The sequence below is a fragment of the Oryctolagus cuniculus genome, chromosome 8 (genome assembly GCF_964237555.1).
Source record: "Oryctolagus cuniculus chromosome 8, mOryCun1.1, whole genome shotgun sequence".
In the NCBI taxonomy this organism is placed as follows: Eukaryota; Metazoa; Chordata; class Mammalia; order Lagomorpha; family Leporidae; genus Oryctolagus; species Oryctolagus cuniculus.
Window position 1 is genome coordinate 118,048,269 of NC_091439.1, and position 24,225 is coordinate 118,072,493.

Below are 24,225 nucleotides of genomic sequence, written 5' to 3' on the forward strand. Positions count from 1 at the left end.
CCGGGGCAGGAACCGGCGCCCAAATGGGATGCTGGCTTCCCAGGCGGCAGCTCCACCTGCTGTGCCACAGCGCTGGCCCCAGGATCCACCCTTTGATGGGCATGTTTCTCTCAATCAGCGTGAGATCACCGGTGACAAAGCGCTGGTCTGGAAGTGTGTGTCCCACGAGGGGCCAGGCTGGCCGCACTCGTGGTGTAATCACATTCAGCCTCAGAGGGCGGGCGCTGTGGCGCACGGGTTAAGCCTCCATCTGTGACGCCAGAATCCCCCGTCAAGCCCTGGTTCAAGGTCCTGCTGCTCTGCTTCAGACCCAGCTCCCTGCTGCGGCCTGGGAACGCAGCCGCCGACGGTCCAAGCGCTGGAGCCCCTGCACCCACGTGGGAGGCCCCGATGGCGCTGCAGGCTCCAGCACTGGCCATCGTGGCCACTTAGGAAGTGAACAGCAGATGCAAGATGGATGACCCATCTTTCTCTCTGCCCTTACTTCCTGGAGAGATACTTTGTCTCTCCAAGCCCTGGCTGGCCAGATAAACAAAGCAACAAAGTAAGCGTACAAGCCAGCAAAGGGGCAAGGGCTCAGCGCCAGGGTCTGACTGATCCACCCCAATGCCTCAGGGAAGACTGGGGTCCCCTCTCTGCAGCCCCCCCTCCCTCCCTCTCTCCCCCTCCCTCTCCTTCTCTCTCTCTGCAGCTCCCCCTCCCTCCCTCTCTCTCCCCCTCCTTCTCCTTCTCTCTCTCTCTCTGCAGCTCCTCTCTCCCCCTCCCTCTCCCTCTCCTTCTCTCTCTCCTTCTCTCTCTCTCTCCCACTCTCCCGCCTTCTCTCTCTCTCTCCCCCATTCTCCCTCCCTCCCTCTCTCTCCCCCTCCCTCTCCTTCTCTCTGCAGCTCCCCCTCCCTCCCTCTCTCTCCCCCTCCCTCTCCCTCTCCTTCTCTCTCTCTCCCACTCTCCCTCCCTCTCTCTCCCCCTCCCTCTCCCTCTCCTTCTCCTTCTCTCTCTCTCTGCAGTTCCCCCTCCCTCCCTCTCTCTCCCCCACTCTCCCTCCCTCTCTCTCTCTCCCCCATTCTCCCTCCCTCTCTCTCTCTCCCCTCTCTCTGCAGCTCCCCTCCCCTCTCTGCTTTCTCTGATGTTGCACAAAGGGGCTGCCTGGTGACCAGGGAGGCCGGTGCACTGGGGAGGGCCCCCCGGGAGAGCTGGGGAATGGGCACTGGGCAGCGGATGCGCCTGGCGGGAGCGGTGCAGACGTGAAGTCCGTGAGGTACCTGTTCGGAGGGTCCTCGGAGCTCAGGGAGTTACAGGGGCGGTCTTCAGGGAATCCCGGTGTTTCTGTGGGGACAGAAAACAGCGCTGCTTTATGCCTGACCAGTGCTGTGACGACGACTTCCTGTTTCCCTTTCTTATCAATCACGGCCAGCCTTAAACAGCAGGAAGACGGCCACAGACAGGTTGGAAATTCTTAGCTTCTAGATAAAACGTACCCAAAAACAGAGAATACGATGTGATATCCCTCGGTCTTTTGAAACGGCGGCAGCAAAACACTGGCACCAGAATAAACCAGCCGGAGTGAAAAGGAAACACGATGCTCCCTCCCATGTCTTCAGTTTTCACGGGGACTTTGATTTATTTGAAGGCGCCCCTAACTGGCAAACTCAAAAGGTTTTCCAGGGAGAAGCAGGTAAGCTGGTGGCAGATGACAGCAAGCAGGCACACACACGCACACATTCAGTGCACGTCTGCCTGGGCTCTGTCCCGGAGGCCCGTGCCTGGCTCTCCAGCACCACCGGGGCTCGGCAGAGGCCCAGGTGCAAGCTCTGTTCCACCTGCGAGGGCGGGACGCGTGGCGTGTGCAGGAGTGAGGACCCCTCGCGTGCAGATGCAGGCGGCTGGCGGACAGGAGACGCAGCGACCACAGCTGCATACTGCGCATGGCCGCCTGCCCCCGAGGGCCCTGTCCCTGCCGTCAGCACAGCACAAAGTCCACGTGGGCAACAGGAGAGGCCCTCGGCCCAGCCTGCATGTCCGTGAGCTGCACCGGCAACGCTGCCCGTCAACAGCCTTCCCAACAGGCTCACTGGACGGCTAAGCAATAGCTCCTGACCAAAGCCCAGTAGCACAGAGCTCAGCCACAGCAGCTGGGCCACCTCAGCCCCGAGGACGCTCTCCTGGCCACTAGGGGACGCCAAATTGTAGGGGAGGCACACGCTGAGTGGCGGGATCTGCCAGGCCACCAGGAAGGCAGGCACCCACCACCCGCACCCCGAGGACCACCACCGCCCATTCCTGCGCCAGGGCCCGCAGCAGGTCACGGGCAGCTCCAGGGAGACAGCGGGTCCACTTGCTCCAACACTCGCTCTCCCCACCACGGTACAAACAGCCCCGAGATGCTCACGTGCCACGCAGGTGGAGGGGCCGGGCCCAGCTGTCCGCCCCGTGGCTCTGGCGTGGATCTCACACTGCCCTGTCTGCTCTCACAGCCCCACCCAGGGAAGGTTTTCCTTCCTTGAGCTCCTCTTCCCAGGAAGTGGGGCCTGGGTGCCGAGTTGGGGGAGATGGAGAGCAGCGGCCGAGGTGGGGAGGCGGAGAGCAGCAGCCGGCACGACACAGCTGGCTCTGTGCCCCCCACCGCTCCACCACCCGCCCCGGCAGGCTTGGGGCCAGGGAAGCGTGCAGGCTGAGCGTCCCTCATCGTCAGTGCTCGGGGTAAGCAGGGCTGGGGTCCGGAGTTCTTCACTTGCTGGGACATCGGCAAATACGTTGGGCGGCCTCTTGAGTGGGACCGGGGTCCAGGCAGGAAACTGCCCCACACGCACGGATTCCCAAGGCCACCCTGTATCTCTCGTGTGCCTGTGTCAGGCACGGAGTGCCAGTGCGGGGCCGCGTCGGCGCTCGGCAGCTCTCAGATCTGGGGGTGTGCAGGGCCGAGGGTTGAGGCTCGGGCTCTGGGTGCGATTCCTGCCTGCTACTGCCTGGCCTGGCGCCACCCTGGGGAAAGCCACGTCGGGTGCCTGGGACCCTGAGCTGGCCCTTGGCGGGGCTGTGGTCACAGGGCAAGCCTGGCACCTGCCTGCCCTGTGGCCTGTCACACATGCACCACTGCCCCGAGTCCCCCGTGGGAGCAGGGCTGCAGTGGGCGCCGCGCCCTATAACCTCAGCACCGTGAGTGCAGGGGCCCTCTGCTCCCCAAGTGCCTGGCCTGCAGAGACAGGGAAAGTGACTGAGGGACGCTCTCCCCAATGCTGGCACGGACGGCAGGGCTCAGGTGGCAGCTCCAGCGCCGGCTCTAGGTGGGCAGTGTGGGGGTCAGCAAATTGGTTGAAAATCGCACCAAGCAAATATCTGTAAGTGGTGCTCCATTACGTAGAACGGTCACATAATTTCAAAGCGCAAGCAAACCGCACTGACACGGGTGCGACTTCCTTAACCACACACTCTCCACGGCCCCTGTGCCCTCATGGGCCTCACCCCTCCCTCGGTGACAGCAGCTCCAGCAGCGCCGTGAATCCCGGCAAATTCCCCGCAGACACTGCTCATCCCCGCGGGAGAACGCACGGAATGGGGGCCGGGGCCCGGGAGCTGACCCCTCCGGGGAAAGACGGCACGCGGTGGGATTCAGCGGGGAACACCGATGCTGCCTCAGCGTCTCAGCTGGGTCGACTCTGAACCCACCAGGAGGGGACCGCCCTGTCCCCCACCCTCCCCCGGCACCTGACCTGCAGCAGGCATCTCGCAGCCCACCCCCGGCCTCAGCTGACTCACAGGGCCCCGGGCAGGCCTGAAGCAGCAGACCTGGCCAGGTCAGCCCAGCCACAGGGCGGCAGGGGGCCCTCCACCCTCCCTGGAGGGGATGCGGAGGCAACACCAACACCCGTCCCAGAGCCAGGGACACGCGGGCCTGACAGCTCCATGCAGCTGCTGCTCCCCCGTCCCTCTGCACCCCACCCCCCGCACCGCGCCCTCTGTGGCTGCAACCCCTGACCTCTGGCCCTGGGAGGCCCCTCACCCCAGCACCGCAGCGTGGGAACCAGCACTGCCAGTTGTCCTCGCCCGTCCCCCCACCCCCTTCCATCCAGCCCAGGTGCACAGCTGCTCCCCCATTGGCATAACCCTCGGGCAGAACAGCAGGTGACAAACCTCAGAAGGTGGCACAGGGCTGGGGGTCCGGGGGTGGGGCTGGGGCAAAGGTCACACAAGTCCTCCCCAGTTGACAGCTAGACTAAGCACACACCACGCAGCCAGCAGATCCCTGAGGCCGGCAGAGGGCAGAGGACGGCCGTACCTTCTTCCTCCACCGACGTGGTGCGGATGATGACCGGGCTGGAGTAGGCCGGCAGCAGGAGGGGCAGGCTCGAGGGCACGGCATAGCCGCAGGGCACGGGCACCGAGTACCCACTGGGCACGTGCGGGCCCACACTTTCCTCCTCGGCGAGCGGGTCCGGGGCCAGAGGCGGGTCCTCCTGCAGGGGTGTGATGTCAATGACCGAGTAGGGGTTCACTCTGGTCGGGGCCACAGGCTTGGCTGGTTCTGCCACCAGGCCGGCTTCTGTTCCAGCTCCGGTTTCAGCCCCTGGAGGACCCAAAGGAGACCTGTCAGCAGGTGCAGGGCGCAGTGGACCACCCCCCACCCAGTCCCACCTGGCCAATTGTCCAGGGCATAGCCTGCCTGCCATCCAGGCACAGGCCAGAAGGGAAGGAGGTGCCGGACCCACGTGGTGGCTCCCAGGCACATCCACAGCTCCCAGGGGGACTAGCTGAGCCAGGACGGCCTCACAGGGAGATGGGGGAGCCAGTGCAGCCAGAGGCACAGGAGCCCACAGGCTTCGGGGGCCACGTGGACTGCTCTGAATCCCTCCACCGCCTCTGCACTCAGAGCCTTGGCAAAGCCCTGTGGGAGGCGGCAGGACGTCCCCCTTCCGGGATACAAAGCCAGAGCGACAGGGCTGGAGCCTGGGTGCCGTTCCGGTCCTCCGGCCCCTGGAAGGCGAGCCTCCCCTGCAGCACTCGATCCGGCAGGAGAGGAGGAACCAGGATTCCCGAGCCCAGGCCAGGGCGGGACTCACCCGAGGGGCCGGCGGCTGACGGGGCGCCTCCCCGGTCTGCTTCTGGGATTTCATCTCCGCTGTCAAAATCAAACTGCTCCCCCTCCTCCTCCTCCTCCTCCTCCTCGTTGTTGTTGGTGTCGTATTTCACTTCATTTTCTGAAATTACAGCCGCATCGGTTACAGCGCCGGCATCCAGGCACGTTCTGGACCGCAGAGGACCACGAGGCAGCTGTGGACAGCACACGCACCCACTGGGACGTGGCCAAGTCTCCCGTGGCACCTGCCGTCCGCCCTGCCCCAGGACAAGCACACAGCTTGTCCGACTTCCTTTGAACAGGACCTGCAACCCAGCCCACGGCACGGTCACCTGCTGACACAGCGCATTCCACTACGCAGAACCCAAGACTGGGTGCCGACTTCTGGGAGCAGAGCAGTCGGCTGATCTCTTTCTAAGGCCCAGGGCGCTGCCATTCCTTCTACAGGTCTCTATCAGGAGACGCACGCCGTGGACGACGCTGAGGCAGCTCTGGAACCCACGAGTGTGAGTGTGGCCCCTCAGGACTCTGCAGGACTCTCAGTCCTCCGAACTGGGCACGTGCGGAGGTGGACACAGAGGCAGGCCTGCCCCAGGGTGGGTGCTCACGGCCAGGGACATGGGGGCCTCCGGAAGGTGGGGCCAGTCCCTCCCTGCACCACCCCCTGCGGGGGGCACCCAGGCCCCTTCTCTGCCCTCCCTGGCTCCCACCGAATTGGCTGAATTCCAGGGAAGTGGTCAGGGCTCAGCTCTCCAGCCCCTCGACGGAGAGGCACCGTCCCAGAGAAAGACTTTGCTGCCTCGGACCACGAACGGGGTCCACGAAAGCTCCCCTGCCAGGCATCAGGGCCAGCACAAGACCCCCAGCACCAGGATGCAAGAGAGAAGGGGACAGCGTGAGGCCCGCATCAGGCAGAGCAGCGAGGCTGCAAGCGCAGGCGACAGAGTGGCCACTGTCAGGTGGGGAGGGACCCAGGGAGAGCATCCACAGAGCTGCCCCCGCCCCATCCGCCCCAGGAACCTGGATGGTCTCAGAGAGAGGCCTGCACATGCCAGACCTACCCATAGGCCACTGCAAACAGCAACGCGCTCCGGAGACCTCTGCAGGGAACTGGGTCTCAGGTCTCCAACAACAAACAGCACCAGGCACGATCGGAACACACGACTGTGACACAGGTGCACACAGCACTGGCACACCCAGGACACACGACTGTGACACAGGGGCACACAGCACTAGGCACACTCAGGACACATGACTAGGACAAAGGGTTCACACTGCACTGGGCACACTCAGGACACATGACTAGGACACAGGTCCACACTGCACTGGGCACACCCAGGACACACGACTGTGACACAGGTGCACACAGCACTGGGCACACCCAGGACACATGACTGTGACACAGGAGCACACTGCACTGCGCACACTCAGGACACTTGACTATGACACAGGTGCACACTGCACTGGGCACACTCAGGACACACAACGATGACTCAGGTACACACAGCACTGTGCACACTCAGGACACATGACTAGGACACAGGGGCACACTGCACTGCGCACACTCAGGACACACAACTGAGGCAGGTGCACACTGCACTGGGCACACTCAGGACACACAACGATGACTCAGGTACACACAGCACTGTGCACACTCAGGACACACGACTAGGACACAGGGGCACACTGCACTGCGCACACTCAGGACACACGACTATGACACAGGTGCACACAGCACTGGGCACACTCAGCACACACTATGACACAGGTGTACTTGCCATGATTTCTCTGACCACTTGTGTCATAAATCATATTTCATGGCTGCTGATCTAAATTGCATTTAGCAATGCATTTTTGAAACCTGATTTTTCTTCAAGTTTGGCCACATCTGGCACAAAACGGGCTCTTGGGTGTTAGTGACAGCCCCAGTGCAGGCTGTGGGAACCCACGTGCCCCTCGGCAGGGAAGCCCACGGCCATCTCTGGGGCTTCAGGAAGGAAAGCGTGCACAGGGCATTCAGAAAGTCAGAAAGAAACCGCATGTGGGCTCGCTGGGCTGGGAGCCTGTGGCTGACACAGCAGCCCGCAGGCTCTGGGGACAAGGACCTGTGTGTTCTCCAACAAACACGAGCATGCAGCCGGCACTGACAGCTCCCACGGGACACGCCCTGCCACGCGAGTGAGTGATGAGCAAGTGAGGGGCCTCCTATGTCTCTAAACTGCACTCATTTCCACTGACAGAACTTGAAACCCACAAGTGGAAGAGAAACATCCAAGAAATTCCTCCCTACCCAACACCAGCCATCCTGTCCATGTCAGATAACACAGAACCAGCAGTGTACACCACACCTGTGTGCACAACACTCTCAGTGCACACACCTGTGTACACAACACTGTCTCAGTGCACACACCTGTGTACACAACACTGTCCTCAGTACACACACCTGTGTACACAACACTGTCTCAGTGCACACAACACCTGTGTACACAACACTGTCTCAGTGCACACAACACCTGTGTACACAACACTGTCTCAGTGCACATAATACCTGTGTATACAACACTGTCCTCAGTACACACACCTGTGTACACAACACTGTCCTCAGTACACACACCTGTGTACACAACACTGTCTCAGTGCACACAACACCTGTGTACACAACACTGTCTCAGAGCACACACCTGTGTACACAACACTGTCTCAGTGCACACAACACCTGTGTACACAACACTGACTCAGAGCACACACCTGTGTACACAACACTGTCTCAGTGCACACACTGTGTACACAACACTGTCTCAGTGCACACAGCTACGTACACAATACTGTCTCAGTGCACACAACACCTGTGTACACAACACTGTCCTCAGTGCACACACCTGTGTACACAACACTGTCTCAGTGCACACAGCTACGTACACAATACTGTCTCAGTGCACACAACACCTGTGTACACAACACTGTCCTCAGTGCACACACCTGTGTACACAACACTGTCTCAGTGCACACACCACCTGTGTACACAACACTGACTCAGAGCACACACCTGTGTACACAACACTGTCCTCAATGCACACACCTGTGTACACAACACTGTCCTCAATGCACACACCTGTGTACACAACACTGTCTCAGTGCACACACCTGTGTACACAACACTGTCTCAGTGCACACAACACCTGTGTACACAACACTGTCTCAGTGCACACAACACCTGTGTACACAACACTGACTCAGAGCACACAACACCTCTGTACATAACACCTGTGTACACAACACTTTCCTCAGTATTAGGGAAGAGTTGGCTCCCCCACTGTGGGGTCACAGGTCACAGTGAGGGAAGGGTCAGCTCTTGCACACTGGGGTCACAGGTCACGGAACTTTTCTGTACACACTGAAAACATGAAGGACTCTCTGTTCTCATCAGGCCGACACCTCTGCAGTGTGATGGTGACACTCATCTCTGTAGTTATGCCTTGTGTGTCATTACACCATGTGTGTCGTTATGCCATGTGTTGTCACACCACGTGTGTCATTACACCACGTGTCATTATGCCACATGTGTTGTTATACCATGTGTGTCATTATACCATGTGTGTTGTTATGCTGTGTGTGTCATCATGCCATGTGTCATTACACCATGTGTGTCGTTACACTGTGTGTCATTACACCATGTGTGTCATTATGCCGCATGTCATTATACAGCTTGTTATTACACCGTGTGTATTGTTACACCATGTGTGTCGTTATACCATGTGTGTTGTTATGCTGTGTGTGTTGTCATGCCATGTGACATTACACCATGTGTGTCGTTACACTGTGTGTCATTACACCACGTGTCATGCTGCGTGTCATTATACAGCTTGTTATTACACCGTGTGTATTGTTACACCATGTGTGTCGTTATGCCGCGGTCTCTGTATGCAATCGTCTCAGTGAACTCCATGAATGTGCACAATTTTGCCACAGAAAATCTTCCAGGTAAACAGAGTGGCGACGGGCGGTGCCTGCCTGAACTTGACCTTCACGGGCATGTGTGAGGGGCGGGTTCGCCTCACATGGGAAACTGTCTTTACGTGGACGGCGTCACCGTAAAGGCCAGAGCCGTGGACCAGCCACAGCGTCTGCATCTGTCAGCGCGTCTGAGCGGGCGTAGCGCCACTGCTACTTCTCGGTCACCGCGCTCTCCCTACCCAGGCCCACGCTTCCCCAGCTGTCAGCCAGGAAAGACCACCGGCTGTGACGGACACGCACCCCGTTCCATGGAGGCGGGGTGGGGTGCAGCTGGCAGACCGCAGGTGTGATGTCAGCAGTGGTGTCTGTGGGCATCCTACGTCCCGTGGCTGGGCAGCCCAGCCTGTCCCTGGCCAGACCCTCTGACTCCAGGTTCCCGACTTGGCTCTCTCCGTGCTGGGGTCCCCGAGGGCTCTGACCCGGGGCGCATCAGCACTTGCAGATCTGAGGACGCCAGCGGCGTGAAGACGGAGGATGGCGGGATTGGGGGTCCCAGCAGTGCCGTCGTGAGGTGCGCTTCCCGGGGGCACACTTGCCCAGCCACAGCCCGCAGCCAGCAGAGGAGCGCTTACAGGGAGGAGGCGGCCTTGGGCTCCCATGCACAGTGACAGGACAGGGTGGAAAGCGGCAGCCACGGCGCCAGGCCATGGCCACTCGATGGAACAGGCTCCCAAATCACCGCAGGGAGGGCCTCAGCCCACTCCCTGACCTCTCTCCTCCCCCCAAGACCTCAAAGCACGGTGGAAACGCTGCCCCCACCTCCCCTGTGCCGCAGCGGGCCACACAGGCGGGGAGACCCACACAGGCTGCTCAGACGGGACCCTGCCCCCAGACCAGGCACCGGTTCTCACGTTCCAGAACACTCCAGAAGGTGGACGCCCATGGCTGACCACACACAGCTCAGGAAAGTCCTGGGGGGTGTGGCCGGGCCCGCTGGCTGCTGCCTGGGCACTCCTCAGTCTACACAGTCCCCTTGCCTAGACCACGCGTGGCTTCTCCCAGGCCCTGCACACTCGGGGGACGACTTCACCTGCAGCTGCTTCTCTGTGACCCACGTGCATCCCCCACCCTCGGCCAGAGCAGGACAGGGCAGCCCAGGCCCACGAGCAGGCTCTCCCAGCCCCCACCTCCCAAGCCTTGGCCCAGGCTGAGCCCACACGGCTCACCCAGACCTGTGGGGCTGCACCTGCTGTGGTTCCAGCCCGCCAGCCCCACAGCCCAGCAGGCACTGGGGCAGCGCAGGCCATGGCACAGACAGCCCCCTCCTTCCCCGCAGGCCGGTGTTCCAGCACACGCTCCGTGGAAGTGACAACAGAAAACCGTGGCCGACAGCCCACACCCACACCGAGCAGACAAAGGTCAGCGCCTGACCCTGAGCCAGGGAGGAAGGAAGCAGGAAGGAAGCCGAGGAGCCCGCGGCTACCGCTGGGGGCCAGCGGCGCGGGCGGAAACTGGGAGGCCCCGCTCCCGACAGCCTCCCCTCCCCACTAGGTTCTGGTGGACCAGGCGAGCGCAAGCCTGGCCCACAGGAGAGCCTGGGCGGACGGGCAGCGCGTCGGCACACGGGCACCGTGGCAGAACCGTGCCTTTCCTCCAGCAGCTCTCACCCAGGACACGGCCCAGCCATCCCAAGAACGGAGTCCTGGGGTGGAGCCCTGCACCCCCGCGCCCCAGCCTGCCAGGGCCAGCGCGTCACCTGTGGGAGCCGGGGGCGGGGCCTCTCGCCGGTCCATGCTGCAGCTCCACTCCGTGAGGGAGACCCGGCCAGGGCGCAGGCGGCCGTCACGTTCCAGCGTCAGACATGGCCCTCGCCGTGCAGGGGTCTCAGAAGATGACCCTGGGGAGGAATGGCAACTGTCACTCAGGGCTGCTCAGCAGAGGAACTCCAGGCCACCCTCCCTCACAATGACATCGAGTGCAGAACAAAGCAGCGGCTTCCCGGCCTCCCTGGCGTCACCTTGCATCCTGGCCAGGAGTTTATTTTGCCGCTCGGCTTCCCCGGCCAGGCCCCTCCCGACTCAACCTGCGTGCCGAGAAACGCGATTCCAGACAGCAGCTGCTCCTCTCTCCTCCTCCCACAAAACCTAATGCTCTCAGGAGGGGCTCGGGGGTGCAGCGGGAGATTTTCCTCTCACCGCCCCGCGTTACCCCAGAGGCCGCGTCCACAGTGAGGTCAGCAGGCCCGGCGGGGCCGCTTCTGCGCCCCCCCGCAGGCATCCAGGAGCTGGCTCCCGCCCGGCCCCCTGAGGCCGTGGAACACCTGCCCTGCCTTCTACACGCCCTGTGTGCACACCGTGGCCGTGAGCGCCCCGCCCCCGCACCTCCACCCCCTGCTCCCATGCCAGCGCCGGCGCCGGCCTCACGCGATCCAGGACGAGAAGAGACAGGAAGAGCCGCGGGAAAGGCCTGGCCCGGGTCTGCACCACACCTGGCTGCGAGCCGGAGCTGACGGCAGGCGCTGGCACCTTCAGGGCAGCAGCACGGGGCGAGCCGGGAACTTGTGCCAGGGCTGTCCTGGCTGGGACAGAGAAGGCCCCACCGCTGCACACGGAGCCTGCCCTCTGCCCCGAGCCCCTGCCGGGGCCCTGCTCGGAGCTCGAGGCCATCCCCCACACCACGGCCTCAGCAGCCAGGACAGAGAAGGCCCCACCGCTGTGCACCGCCCTCTGCCCGTGTGCCCTCTCCCGGGGCCCTGCTTGGAGCCCAAGGCTGTCCCCCACACTCAGCGGCACTGGGACCCCCAGCCAGGGACTTAACACAGCCCCCCAAGTACCTGGCCCTCGTCATCCACCGCATGCGGTCTCGGCCGGGAGGTCTGTGCCGTTTCGCACTCACAGGCAGCCACGTGGGCACACACACAGCTGCCCACAGTGGCCCTGCTCAGGCACGCTGTGACCCCACATGGCAGCCACATAATCACCATCACAGCTCTGAGAGAGGGGCCGCATCTCCCACCCACAAGCCGGGAGCCCCACACAAGGCCTGCATCCTCCTGGTGCTATGGTCCTGCCGGGGACCCAGCGCTGGCAACGACACCTAGCCCAGGGCACTGCTGCCAAGCAGGACATGCGGGCACAGGGCGCCAGCTGCAGCCCCATTGCTGCCACAGTTGGCGGCACTCTGCTCCTGGTCAAACTCGTTCTCTGGCCACGCGGCACACGTCTCAGTGCAATGGGCTTCTCTACGTAAAAGGTGAAAACAGAGAGGCCAGCGGGGCTGCTGACCAGCGGACAGGCGCCAGGCAGGCCGGATAACGCTAGGGAGTGGTGTCCTCCACCCAGCAGTGCACGCGGCCAGCCGCACGCCTGAGCCCGCACCTCCCCACTTCATGTCCAGGGGCAGACGCATCCGCCCTCCGCGGCCGGCGCTCCCGCTACCAGTGCCCTGCAGCCCCAGGACCCCCGAGCAGTCCCGCAGCATCCCCTGCCCTGTGCCCAGGGGCTCCAGAGCCCACATGCAGCTCTTCAGAGAGGACACCCGCCCAGGGCTCCACACGCCTCGGCTTCCCAGAAGGATTGGGGAGCGCGGGGCAGGGCCCTCCACCTGCCGAGGCTGAGGCCGGTGCACTCCAGACGGCCCCGGGGCAGAGCCCGAGACTGCACTTGCAAACATGAGATAATGCCAGGCTGCCTGCCGGCCTGTTTTCATTACTGCTGTCATTTTCCAATTTAAGCATTGTAATGAAAGATCGCATTGTGCATTCAGATTGTGGTTTAAACAGAAAGATGACACATCCGGGGAAAGAGAGGCTGGCGACGGACACAGGCGCTGGAGGGCAGCTCGCGGCCACACCGGGCACAGCTGGCCCCTGAGCCCCGCCCCTTTTCAAGCAGGGTCCCACAGGGGTGAGCTCTTCACACCTCGATCGCCGTCTGCCCAGGTCTGCGCACCTCAGGGGCAGATGTCCAGGGATGGACCACATGTGGAGACCTCAGGACGTCCTCCAGGGCGCCTCGGTCCAGCAGGTGGCTTCTGGGCCCTGAGCATGGCGCCATCGGCCTGGGCTCCCCTCGGCTCCCCACTCCCCACTGGACGAGGTGCTGACACTGACACAGGGCGGCCCCGCTCAAAGGCTGCTGAGGGGTGGAAGGACTCCCTGGTTCCCAGGAAGCACCTGGGCAGGCCAGCACGGAGCACGCTGCCCACATGGTGAGCGCTCGCCCTTCCACACTAACTGCTCAGCCACGCGAGCCACGCAGGTCTCGGGCATCCTAGGCCCTGTGGCAGGGGCCCAAGTCCACCCTGCAGCTGTTGCTGTCCTGGTGGTGGGGGGGGGAGGCGGCCACGGCCTGTCCTGAGTCCCCACCAGTGTGCCAGCAGGGGGCACCATGGCTCCTGCCAGATGGGCCCAGCTTGTCCAGCACACAGGCCTGCCCCGTGGTTCCCTCTCAGCTCCGTGCTCGCCCCGCATCCGTGGTTGTGCCCTGAACCTGCCCTGTCTGAGCCTTCTTGGTTGGCGCGTTCTGGGAGTGGACACACGGAGGGCAGGACCTCACTCTGTCCACAGACTCAACCCTGAGCACCCTGGCAATGTCCTGTGGATCGGGCAGCAGCAGCACCAGACACTGCTCTGGTGGCCGCCACCCCGCCCCCATCGGGGAGGCCCCAGCGTCCTCACCCTGCTGTGGCTGTCCCCAAGGAGGCCAGGGTCCACCCTGCTTCCTGAGCCATCAGCCTCAGGCCCCCCGGGTGAAGTCAGAAAACACATCTCGGGGCCTCCCCAGTGGCCTGGGCTGTGGCCTCCATGGCCGCCAGGCTGTACAACCTTGGGCCATCGGACACAGCTGCTGCTACGGCCAGCATGGCCCAGCAAACGAACACAAGCCCTGCTGGTTCCATGCGCAGCTGCTCTGTGAAGCAGACCGGAGTCACTGACGGCAAACAGTGACAGGTAGGTAAACCGTCCTCACAGCCCGCCCCCTCGGGACCACTCCTCCACGGTTTGCTTCCCCGCAGGCGGGGGTCCCACGGCGGCGGTGGGGTGGGGGTGGGCACCTGTGTCCACAACGGCTCAAGAGAGTGACGCACAAAGGACAGCCATGGCAATGACCGCTTCATCCTAAAGGAACGAGCTGACTCGGCAAAGCCTTCCTGCCGTGAGCGCCGAGCGAGGGCGACTCGGCGGCAGGCGGGAGAAGTGCTCGGCGCTGTCGAACCACACAGGACTCCGGCCACAGAGTGGAGTCTGGCCGAGAGTGACCAACAGAAGCTCTGTGGGAACCAGCTGGCTGCAAGGAGCGGACGTGCTCTGTCACCACTCTGACATCACGCACCTGCCCCACCAGGGCGCCCCTCGTGGGTAGAAGCCAACAGTGGCACCGGCTGCTGGCCTCGTCCAGGCCACGACAGCCACCACCTCCCACACATGGCCATCAGTGGACGTGGTGCTCCAGGCCACCCCGGCACCAGCGGCACCTTCCTTCCTGCCACACTGGAAGTGGGCAGCCCGCACCCCAAGGTCCCTGCCCACGTGAACTCTCAGCCCTTGCACACGGGCAGTGGCCACATCTCCAGCTCCCGGGAGCCCTCTTGGGGTGTCCAGGGCCACAGACTCTCCCTGCCCAGCATAGGCCCTCAGGACTCAGCATGTGGTGGAGCACAAAGGCCACAGACACCCAGGGGACGATGGCCCCTTACCAGGCTGGCACCCCACGGGCCGGCAGTGGCACCTGTTCATGGGCCGCCCCCTGGGCCTCCTCCGGGCCCACGTCAGCCCTGGTCCTAAGTGGCCCCAACATCAGCTTCACCGCCTCCTGTGGCGCTGAGCAGGACCCAGGCTCGGAGGAGTGCTGAGGATGGCAAGCTCTAGACCTGGCCCCCAGCCCTCACTCCAGGTCCCTGCGGCCCCCAGCGACCTGTCTGCCACCTGTGACTGGCACAGGCCACGCCCAGCCAGGCTCTGGGTCCTCCTGCTACAGCCGCTGCAGGTCTTGGCTCCTCCCCGCCCCCCAAATCAGGGGGCTCTACATCGCAGCACCCCTCCCACACACCCTGAAGCCAGGTCCCTTCTCTAGCCTGCTGCACCCCTTCTGCGGGGACCCCCATATGTCTGTGAACCTCAGGCTCCCAGACTGCTGCCCACAGCTGTCACAGGTGGACGTCAGGAGGAGCTCAGTCCAGCAGCCATGTCTGCCCAGGCCACGAAACCACACAAACCTCAGGACATTGCCCACTCAGAACAAACCCAAACCATCTCGGGGCCTCAGCCCCTCCTCCTCCCCCACGCCCGCCATGACCTCCGTCACAGAGCTCGTTAGCTCCGGCATCCACACGTCCACCGCCCTGCCTGGGCCACACCGCCCTGCTCTCAGCCAGGGTCACGTGGGGGCCAGCGCCTCCATCTTCACCTCCCTCCCTGCCGACAGTTCCCAGCTGCGCAGGGAGGGCGGCCCCCTAAAACGCTCAGACTTTCTCAAAAGCCCCCATGGCCCTGTCCTGCCAACCTCCACAGCCCCACCACTGACCCCTGGGCTCTCTGTCATGTCCACTCCTGTGGGTCTGTGGCACCAACCCTCGCTCACGGCACCTGCCACGCTGACTCCCCGCACACACCATGGCACCTGCGGCACCAGCCCTGGTCCTCACTCGGCAGTACCTGTCGTACCGTTGCTCACTGATAGGACGTCCAGGCCCCCAGCACGCAAGACTTCTGCAGCCACTGGCCTACCTGCTGTCTCTCAGACACGCCGGGACACGCAGGCCCCAGGATCTCTGCACATGCTGCGGCCAGTGCCCGCACGGCTCCAAATGTGCAGCCCGGCTCTAACTGGCCTCCCCTCATTCTCAAAGGCAGTTATCCCTTCCCGGGGAGGCTCACCCGGCCACCAGCCTGCAGTGCCCGCTTCCCCACCCCCTCCCCAAGTCAGGGGGCCCCTCCTCAGCCCTCCCCACCTCACCACACAGAGAACTTCCCTGTCCTCCTCCCCTCATGGGGACCCTCCCCTCCCCTCCCCCCTCAGGGGGGCCTGCCCCAGCCATCTCCCCCAGAGAGACCCTCATCTCCACTCACCCCTCCAGGGGGACCCTCCCTCCCCTCCTCACCTCGTCTCCTCCTCCCCTCATGGGGACCCTCCACCTCCCCACCTCAGAGGGACCCTCCCCTCCCCTCCCCCCTCAGGGGGGCCTGCCCCAGCCATCTCCCCCAGAGAGACCCTCATCTCCACTCACCCCTCCAGGGGGACCCTCCCTCCCCTCCTCCCCTCATGGGGACCCAGCCCCCCTCCCCACCTCGGGGGACCCGCCCCTCCCCTCCTCACCTCGTCTCCTCCTCCCCTCATGAGGACCCACCCCCCGCCCCACCTCAGGGGGACCCTGCCCTGCCCTCCCCACCTCCCCCTGCTGGCTCCCGCAGCCTGACTCCTCCCCTAACCCCCGTGCCGTTCTTGCTCGGGTCAGCTCCCTAGAGGTCTCCGGCTGAGAGCAGCAGGACTCTGCACGGGGCAGAGGCCCCGAACCCCTGAGCTGCCCAGAGCCCCCCGCAGGTGTACAGAGCCAGGCCGCGCCGCCACGGGACCCCAGCAAAGCCCCCCTGAAAAGGGCCTCTCTTTTTCAGCAATTGCCTTTTTCTTTTTTTAATACTTTTTTTTTTATTTAGAGAGAGAGAGAGAGAGAGAGAGAGAGAGAGAAAGGTCTTCCTTTTTCCGTTGGTTCACCCCCAAAATGGCCGCTACAGCAGGCGCACTGCGGCCGGCACACCACACCGATCCGAAGCCAGGAGCCAGGTGCTTCCTCCCGGTCTCCCATGGGGTGCAGGGCCCAAGCACCTGGGCCATCCTCCACTGCACTCCCGGGCCACAGCAGAGAGCTGGACTGGAAGAGGAGCAACCAGGACAGAACCGGCGCCCCAACCGGGACTAGAACCCGGGGTGCCGGTGCCACAGGCGGAGGATCAGCCAAGTGAGCTGCAGCACCGGCCGGCAATTGCCTTTTTCAAAGCACAAGAAGTTGGTTTTAAAAACACAGGAGGACAAGACGGGACTACACGTATTTCATCAGGAGAGATGGAGGCCTCGGGCCACCACTTCCCCGGCCCAGGAGGTGCCTTGTGGCGAGGGCACCAGGCAGCTGAGTAGCTCAGGGCCTGCCCAGCCCGGCTCTGAGGGATGCATGCGTCTGAAACTGGAGACCCTCTGCGACAGGGGTGCCCACCCAGCCCCAACCTCTGCAACAGGGACCCTCACCCCAGCCCTCCCGACCTCTGTGACAGGGACCTCCACCCTGGCCCTCCCGACCTCTGCCACAGGGCCCAGCCCTCCGACCTCTGCGACAGGGACCCCCACCCCAGCCCTTCGACTCTCTGTGACAGGGACCCCCACCCCAGCCCTTCGACTCTCTGTGACAGGGACCCCCACCCCAGCCCTCCCGACCTCTGTGACAGGGACCCCCGCCCCGGCCCTCCTGACCTCTGCCACAGGGCCCAGCCCTCCGACCTCTGCGACAGGGACCCCCACTCCAGCCCTCCCGACCTCTGCGACAGGGACCCCCACTCCAGCCCTCCCGACCTCTGTGACAGGGACCCCCCGCCCCTGCCCTCCCGACCTCTGCCTCAGGGCCCAGCACTCCAACCTCTGTGACAGGGACCCCCACCCCAGCCCTTCTGACCTCTGTGACAGGGACCGCCACCCTGGCCCTCCCGACCTCTGCCACAGGGACCCCCACCCCAGCCCTTCGACTCTCTGTGACAGGGACCCCCACCCCAGCCCTCCCGACCTCTGTGACAGGGACCCCCGCCCCGGCCCTCCTGACCTCTGCCACAGGGCCCAGCCCTCCGACCTCTGCGACAGGGACCCCCACTCCAGCCCTCCCGACCTCTGCGACAGGGACCCCCACTCCAGCCCTCCCGACCTCTGTGACAGGGACCCCCCGCCCCTGCCCTCCCGACCTCTGCCTCAGGGCCCAGCACTCCAACCTCTGTGACAGGGACCCCCACCCCAGCCCTTCTGACCTCTGTGACAGGGACCGCCACCCTGGCCCTCCCGACCTCTGCCACAGGGCCCAGCCCTCTGACCTCTGCGACAGGGACCCCCACCCCAGCCCTTCGACTCTCTGTGACAGGGACCCCCACCCCAGCCCTCCCGACCTCTGTGACAGGGACCCCCGCCCCGGCCCTCCTGACCTCTGCCACAGGGCCCAGCCCTCCGACCTCTGCGACAGGGACCCCCACCCCAGCCCTCCCGACCTCTGCGACAGGGACCCCCACTCCAGCCCTCCCGACCTCTGTGACAGGGACCCCCCGCCCCGGCCCTCCCGACCTCTGCCTCAGGGCCCAGCACTCCAACCTCTGTGACAGGGACCCCCACCCCAGCCCTTCCGACCTCTGTGACAGGGACCTCCACCCTGGCCCTCCCGACCTCTGCCACAGGGCCCAGCCCTCTGACCTCTGCGACAGGGACCCCCACCCCAGCCCTTCGACTCTCTGTGACAGGGACTGCCACCCTGGCCCTCCCGACCTCTGCCACAGGGACCCCCACCCCAGCCCTTCGACTCTCTGTGACAGGGACCCCCCGCCCCGGCCCTCCCCTCTCCAGGCTGGAAGGTCACCAGCACGCCCCACCCTCGCCTTAACACAGAGGCAGAGCACGCGCGATCACGCTGGCTGCGAGGCACCAAGCCCCACCTCGTTAACTTCCGACCGTTCCCGCCCTTGGCACCCTGCGCTGTTACATCACCCAGAGCCACACAAGCCCAACGCGGCCCAGCCACGCCCCAGCAGCCCACACCCCACCCGTTACTCTACCCTGGGTCTCCTGGGGTCCTCAGAACCTGAGGCCCCAACAGAAAAGCGGCCTCTTTTTCGGGGCCCAACGCTGGACTCCTGCTCCTGCCGGGGATCCCGGAGCCACCCCGCCCGGCCCCATGCTGCTTCTTGGGCGGGGCGGGCAGCTCACTGTCAGGGACCAGCGCCTCACTGGGCTGCGTCTGCCCACCTGCTGAGTGGGGTGCTGGGGAGCAGGGCCTCAGCCCACCTTCTCACCACTCTCGTGCGGCCAGGCCGGAGCAGGCTGGTCTGTCCCCCATGGAGCAACAGCCCCCAGCCCAGCTCAGCCCCATCGCACCTGAGGGGTCCCGGGGCCCCGCCTGGCACAGCCTGCACACACCAGGAAACCAAGCCCCCCAGCAGGGCTCGGCCCCATCGCACCTGTGGGGTCCCGGGGCCCCGCCTGGCACAGGCCTGCACACACCAGGAAACCACGCCCCCCAGCAGGGCTCGGCCCCATCGCACCTGTGGGGTCCCAGGGCCCCGCCTGGCACAGGCCTGCACACACCAGGAAACCAAGCCCCCCAGCAGGGCTCGGCCCCATCGCACCTGTGGGGTCCCGGGGCCCCGCCTGGCGCAGCCTGCACACACCAGGAAACCACACCCCCAGCAGGGCTCGGCCCCATCGCACCTGTGGGGTCCCAGGGCCCTGCCTGGCGCAGGCCTGCACACACCAGGAAACCAAGCCCCCCAGCAGGGCTCGGCCCCATCTCACCTGTGGGGTCCCGGGGCCCCGCCTGGCACAGGCCTGCACACACCAGGAAACCACGCCACGGAATTCCTTCCACCCCAGCTCAGCGCTTCCCACACACACACCGCGATCCTCACCAACAACGCACTTGCCTGTATGTCTGCCCCGAGGGCCTCCCAGCACCGCTCAGCACAGGCCCTAGTCCCAGGCCACTGCCACGGGGTGGGCCAGCCACGGCCCAGACGCTCTGCTCAGCCAGGCCCGAGCCCCCTCACAGCGCCTTCAACTCATCACGCTCCCAAAGAAAACCTGAAACCACTGCCCGACTTTCCTATCAGAAAACACAGAGCAGCCTCCGCTGCCTCCTGGTAAAGTCGCTCCTGCTGTGCACACCCAGAAACAGCAGGAATTGGAAACATTGTCTCCACGTTGCTGCTGGCTGTTTACCTTGAAAAGCCAACAACTGAACTGCTGTCCTGGGTACGAGGGCGAGGTCTGCCTGCTGACCCGGGCCAGCACCCTTGGCCGTGACCAGGACACACACTGCAACCCCAGGAGGCGGCCAGGCCCCCACCGGCCCCCACTGCCTGCAGCCGTCAGCACAGGGAAGTGCCCAGGCATCGTGGCCGCCCCCAGCCGGACACCAACCTGACCAGGCCTAGGTCCAGACCAGGGCACCCGGCGCTCTGCATGGACGCCAGCCCCGTGCCTGCTGCACCAAGCTGCACTTGACTACCATTTCCACAGCAGGAGGGGGCTCCTGGGAGAGAAGAGCCTTCCGCCTGAACTTCACTACTGTATCCTTTCCCTACTGTGTAATGGAAACAGCGATCGGCCGCACAGGCCACACAGGCCACAGCAGGTGTCCGTTACTCCAGGCCGCAGAGAGCAGGACCCAGCGAGGACGGAAGAGGAGCACACAGTCAGGACGGCAACCCCGCGGCCGTGGAGAAGCGAAGGCACGTTCCCGGCCTGCAGCTCTGGAGAGGCTGAGCCGGGAGGAGGCCGTGGGGACAGGGCTCAGGGTGCGGGCTGCTGGCACAGCCCCTGGCTGCACCCCCACGATGCCCACCTGTCCACACAGGCAATGCTGCCTCTCTCCGAGCACACGGGGCTACCGCCCAGGGCAGTGCCACGTGCTCGCCGTCAGAGCACGGTCACGGCCTCAGGCCCCTGCCCAGTCTCCCTGGACGCCAGCTCCCCGTCCCGCTGCAGGACTCCTCACGCTGGGCCCCGTCACCCTCCCAGAATTCCTCTGCAGCTGTCTCGGCAAGCACCAGGCCGAGCCGGGCATCGCTCCACCTGCCTGTCTCACGGGGGCGTGAACGGCGACCACACCCGAGTCTCCCAGCCTCTCCTTTCTAGGCTGCGTTGTGCAGTCAAAGAAACACGCATCATGCTACAGGGGGCTCTCGATGCAACAGGGGCCCCTCGTTTTTATCCTCACACACGGAAAAACAAAATAACCATTGTGCTTTCTTTTGCTCTAATTTCTGCAGAACTATTTAACTTCGAGAAGCATTTTCTTACAAAGTGCCTTCCAGCAATTTCCTAAGTGGGCAGCTGAAGTCCTGGGAGGGGCTGACTCACACAGGGCCCGGCCCTGGAGCTGCATCCCGCCCATCACCAGAACGCAATGGTCCCTGGTGCCCCCGAGGGGTCTTCTGACTTCACCAAGACGGCCGAGAAAAACAGCATCGACCTCTGGAAGATGAAGCCGACTGTGAGCAGCTTCCTTCCACCCCTCCCGGCCACCCGTAACGGCTCCGCCAGGAAGAGCTTTGGACGGGGGACTCCCAGCTCCGAAACAGCACCTGTCCCGCAGCTTGGCCACCCGGGGGTTACCTGGCAGCAGTGCCGGCCCCCCGAGGTCCTGCACAGATCCCGGCAGAGCGGGGCGGGCGGCACAGCGTGCAAACCTCAGTGACTACAGTCAGCCTGCCGCAACAGGTGCTCCGAAGCCAGGAACACCTGCCCCCAGGCAGGGCTCTCCCCGCGGGCCGCCCTCCCGCAGAATCCAACAGCAAGAACCCTGTGGCTCCCCAAAGACAGCACTGGAAAAGCCGGGGCCCTTCGAAGAGGGATTTTCACCTCCAGCCAAGCCAGTCAACGAAAGGACACTGACTAGGCCGCCGCTTCCTGGGAAGACCACATCCTAAAAGCCCAGCCTGTTGCAAGCACAGCTTAGGGTCCCGCACAGGGACACGCAGGGCCAGCTGGGGAAAGGGAGCACCTGCTGACTGACGGACCCCAAACTGAGCACGGGGGACTTTACCAGCGTCCTTTGTCCTAGTAGGAAAGTTAAACCACCACCCCCACCCCACCCCACACACACACAAGCACCCGACCGGCCACTCCTCAGCACCAACAGCGGGCTGCAGGGCGGACCGCGCGTCTCCAGGCCCAGAGCGCCTGTGCCTCCCGAGGCCAGGGACCCCTCCCGGGACAGGGACCCCGGCGGTGGGGGGAGGGTGCTGCTGCCTGCACCATCTGTGCCCTGAGGACCCGGACACCCCACTGGGGGCGTCGCTCCTTGCACCGTCTGTGCCCTGAGGACCCCGGGCATCGCCGAGGTTGGGGGGCTGCAAACCTAGAGGTGGGATCAGCTATTTCGGGGGACACTGAGCAGGAGAGCAACTTTTGAAGGAAACTAGAAACCTCGCGAGTGGACGCTCGCCAGCCCGCCCGCCCGCCAGCCGCGGGACGCCCGCACTCACCTCTGGGGCCAGGAAGTCCCACCACCCCGGGGCCACCGTCCGTCCCGCGCCCCCAGCCGGCCCCCGACAGCGATGCGCCCCGGCCCCTCCCGTTCTGCGCGGCCGGCTCCACCCGCCACGCTGCGATTGGCAGGCCAGGGTAGTCCCGGGTTCCCATTGGCCGCCGCGCCTGCCGGTTCTCGGCCGCGCCCCGCCCCCGCGCCCGCGCATTCCTGCGAGGCCACGTGGCCGCCCTCGCCCCCCTTCCTCAGCCCAACGCCCCGCCCGGGCTGCGCACGCGTGGGAGGGGTTCGGGGCGGGGGCGCCCGGGTCTGCGGAGCATCGCCCGCACCCCCGTGACGCGTCGGGGTGCTCCCTGGGGAGGGGGCGCAGGGCGGACAGCCCACCCCGGCCACCGTCACCAGCGAGTCCGCCCCCACCGGCTGCGCTCACCCGGACTCTGGCGTCCGCGGCGCCCCTCTGAGTCCCGGGCGTCGGGGAGCGCGGCCGGACCGTCCCTGTCCTGGGCAGTTTGGCCACTGGGAGCTGGGCAGCGGCAGTCCGTCGCAGGACCCCCGCAGAGCTGCGCCCTTGGGACCCTGGCCTGGGCTCCCGTGCGGGGCCTGGCGCGGCTGGCGTTTGGGGAGTGACCCGCGTGCACAGGCTTCCCCAGCTGCGCTCTGGGGACCCTGGCCTGGGGCACCTGGGAGGCCGCAGGTGCGGGGCCTGGCGCTGGGACTTTCCCCGCTGTGTGCGGGCTCCCCGTGTCCACTAGGCTGCACTGAAGAAGCGGCGAGGGAGGAGGCTGTGCCACCTGGTGCCGGCAGCCTAGTCCTGACCTCTGCGCGCCGGAGTTCCCCGAGCGATGCGCATCCTGTTTCAGCGGTGGGCTTTCTAGGCCTGGGGCAGCAAGCTTGTCCCTGCGCAGGTGCGGCGGCCCGCAAGTGGACGGGTGGTTTCCGGGCAGTGTTCCCGGGGGCTCGTCACACTGCGGGTACAGGGCGTGGGGCCCCTCAGGGCGACTCCCCTCCCCTGCAGGGTGCCCTGACTTCCACAGGGACAGTGGAGGGTGAGGCGTCACCGCGGTGAGAAGTCCAGCACTCAGTCCTCGTCCACCCGACACCCGGGAGCCTGGCACTCAGCACCTTTCCCCAGGGACCAGAGACGGGGACGTGGAACAAACTGGATTTCCTCGCGAGATCAGGCAGCGGGGGTGGGACCACAGGGCAGTGCCCGCCGCGCCTGGCAGAGGACCCTGGCGGGCCGAGAACTCCGTCAGCTGGCACGCTCTCCCACACCGGCCGCTGCTTCCGGAAGCGCTACCTGGAGAAGCGGGGATCGTCCTGGGGTTCCCTCTGTAACCTATGGTGTTGTGAAAAGGTTGTAACATGTAAGGCCAGTCAGCTCTTGCTGATCAACTATAGCCTAATTCCACTGCAGCTGAGAAAGAAAAAAATTAGGATTTCAGTCTGAAAATTCAGAGACTGGGGCTGGCACCACAGTTTAGTGGGTTAAGCTGCTGCCAGCAATGCCAGCATCTCATGTGGGCGCTGGTTCAAGTCCTGGCTGCTCCAATTCTCACCAGGTGCTAATGCGCCTGGGAAAGCAGCAGGTGGCCCACGTGCGTGGTTCCTGGCACCCACATGGCAGGCCCGGATGGATCTCCTGGCTCCTGGCTTCAGCCTGGCCCAGCCGTTGCAGCCATCTGGGGAGTGAGCCAGTGGAGGGAAGAGCCCTGTCTCTCCCCACCCCCATAGCTCTGCCTTTTAAATGAATAAATAAAATCTTTGAAACAGTTCTTCAGCCCTCTGTGCAGTGTTAGCACTTGTCATTTATCTAGTGCTGTAAGAGAAGGCAGCAGGGGCTGGCGCTGTGGCGCAGCTGGTTAAGCCACTATCTACAGTGCTGGCATCTCACAGGGGCGCTGGTTCCAGTCCCAGCTGCTCCACTTCCGATCCAGCTCTCTGCCGTGGCCTGGGAAAGCAGCAGAAGATGG

The 24,225-nt window shown here is 64.4% G+C and overlaps 1 protein-coding gene across 4 annotated transcripts in view; it reads right to left on the reverse strand.

Annotated features, from left to right (window-relative positions):
- The window catches only part of ARHGEF10 (Rho guanine nucleotide exchange factor 10), a 117,705-nt gene that overhangs the window by 91,077 nt on the left and 2,403 nt on the right, over window positions 1-24,225 (reverse strand). For 2 of the 4 annotated variants that reach the window (XM_070047239.1, XM_070047237.1), the window contains exons 1-5: window positions 22,251-22,345; window positions 10,782-10,922; window positions 5,055-5,192; window positions 4,274-4,561; window positions 1,260-1,323 (exon numbers count right to left, since the gene is read on the reverse strand). In XM_070047239.1, coding sequence (XP_069903340.1) covers window positions 1,260-1,323; window positions 4,274-4,561; window positions 5,055-5,192; window positions 10,782-10,818 — 527 coding nt within the window. In that variant the 5' untranslated portion in view covers window positions 10,819-10,922; window positions 22,251-22,345. Of the gene's footprint in view, window positions 1-1,259; window positions 1,324-4,273; window positions 4,562-5,054; window positions 5,193-10,781; window positions 10,923-11,513; window positions 11,623-22,250; window positions 22,346-24,225 lie in introns of those variants that run through there. The other 2 variants (XM_070047240.1, XM_070047238.1) reach the window with 2 other exon arrangements.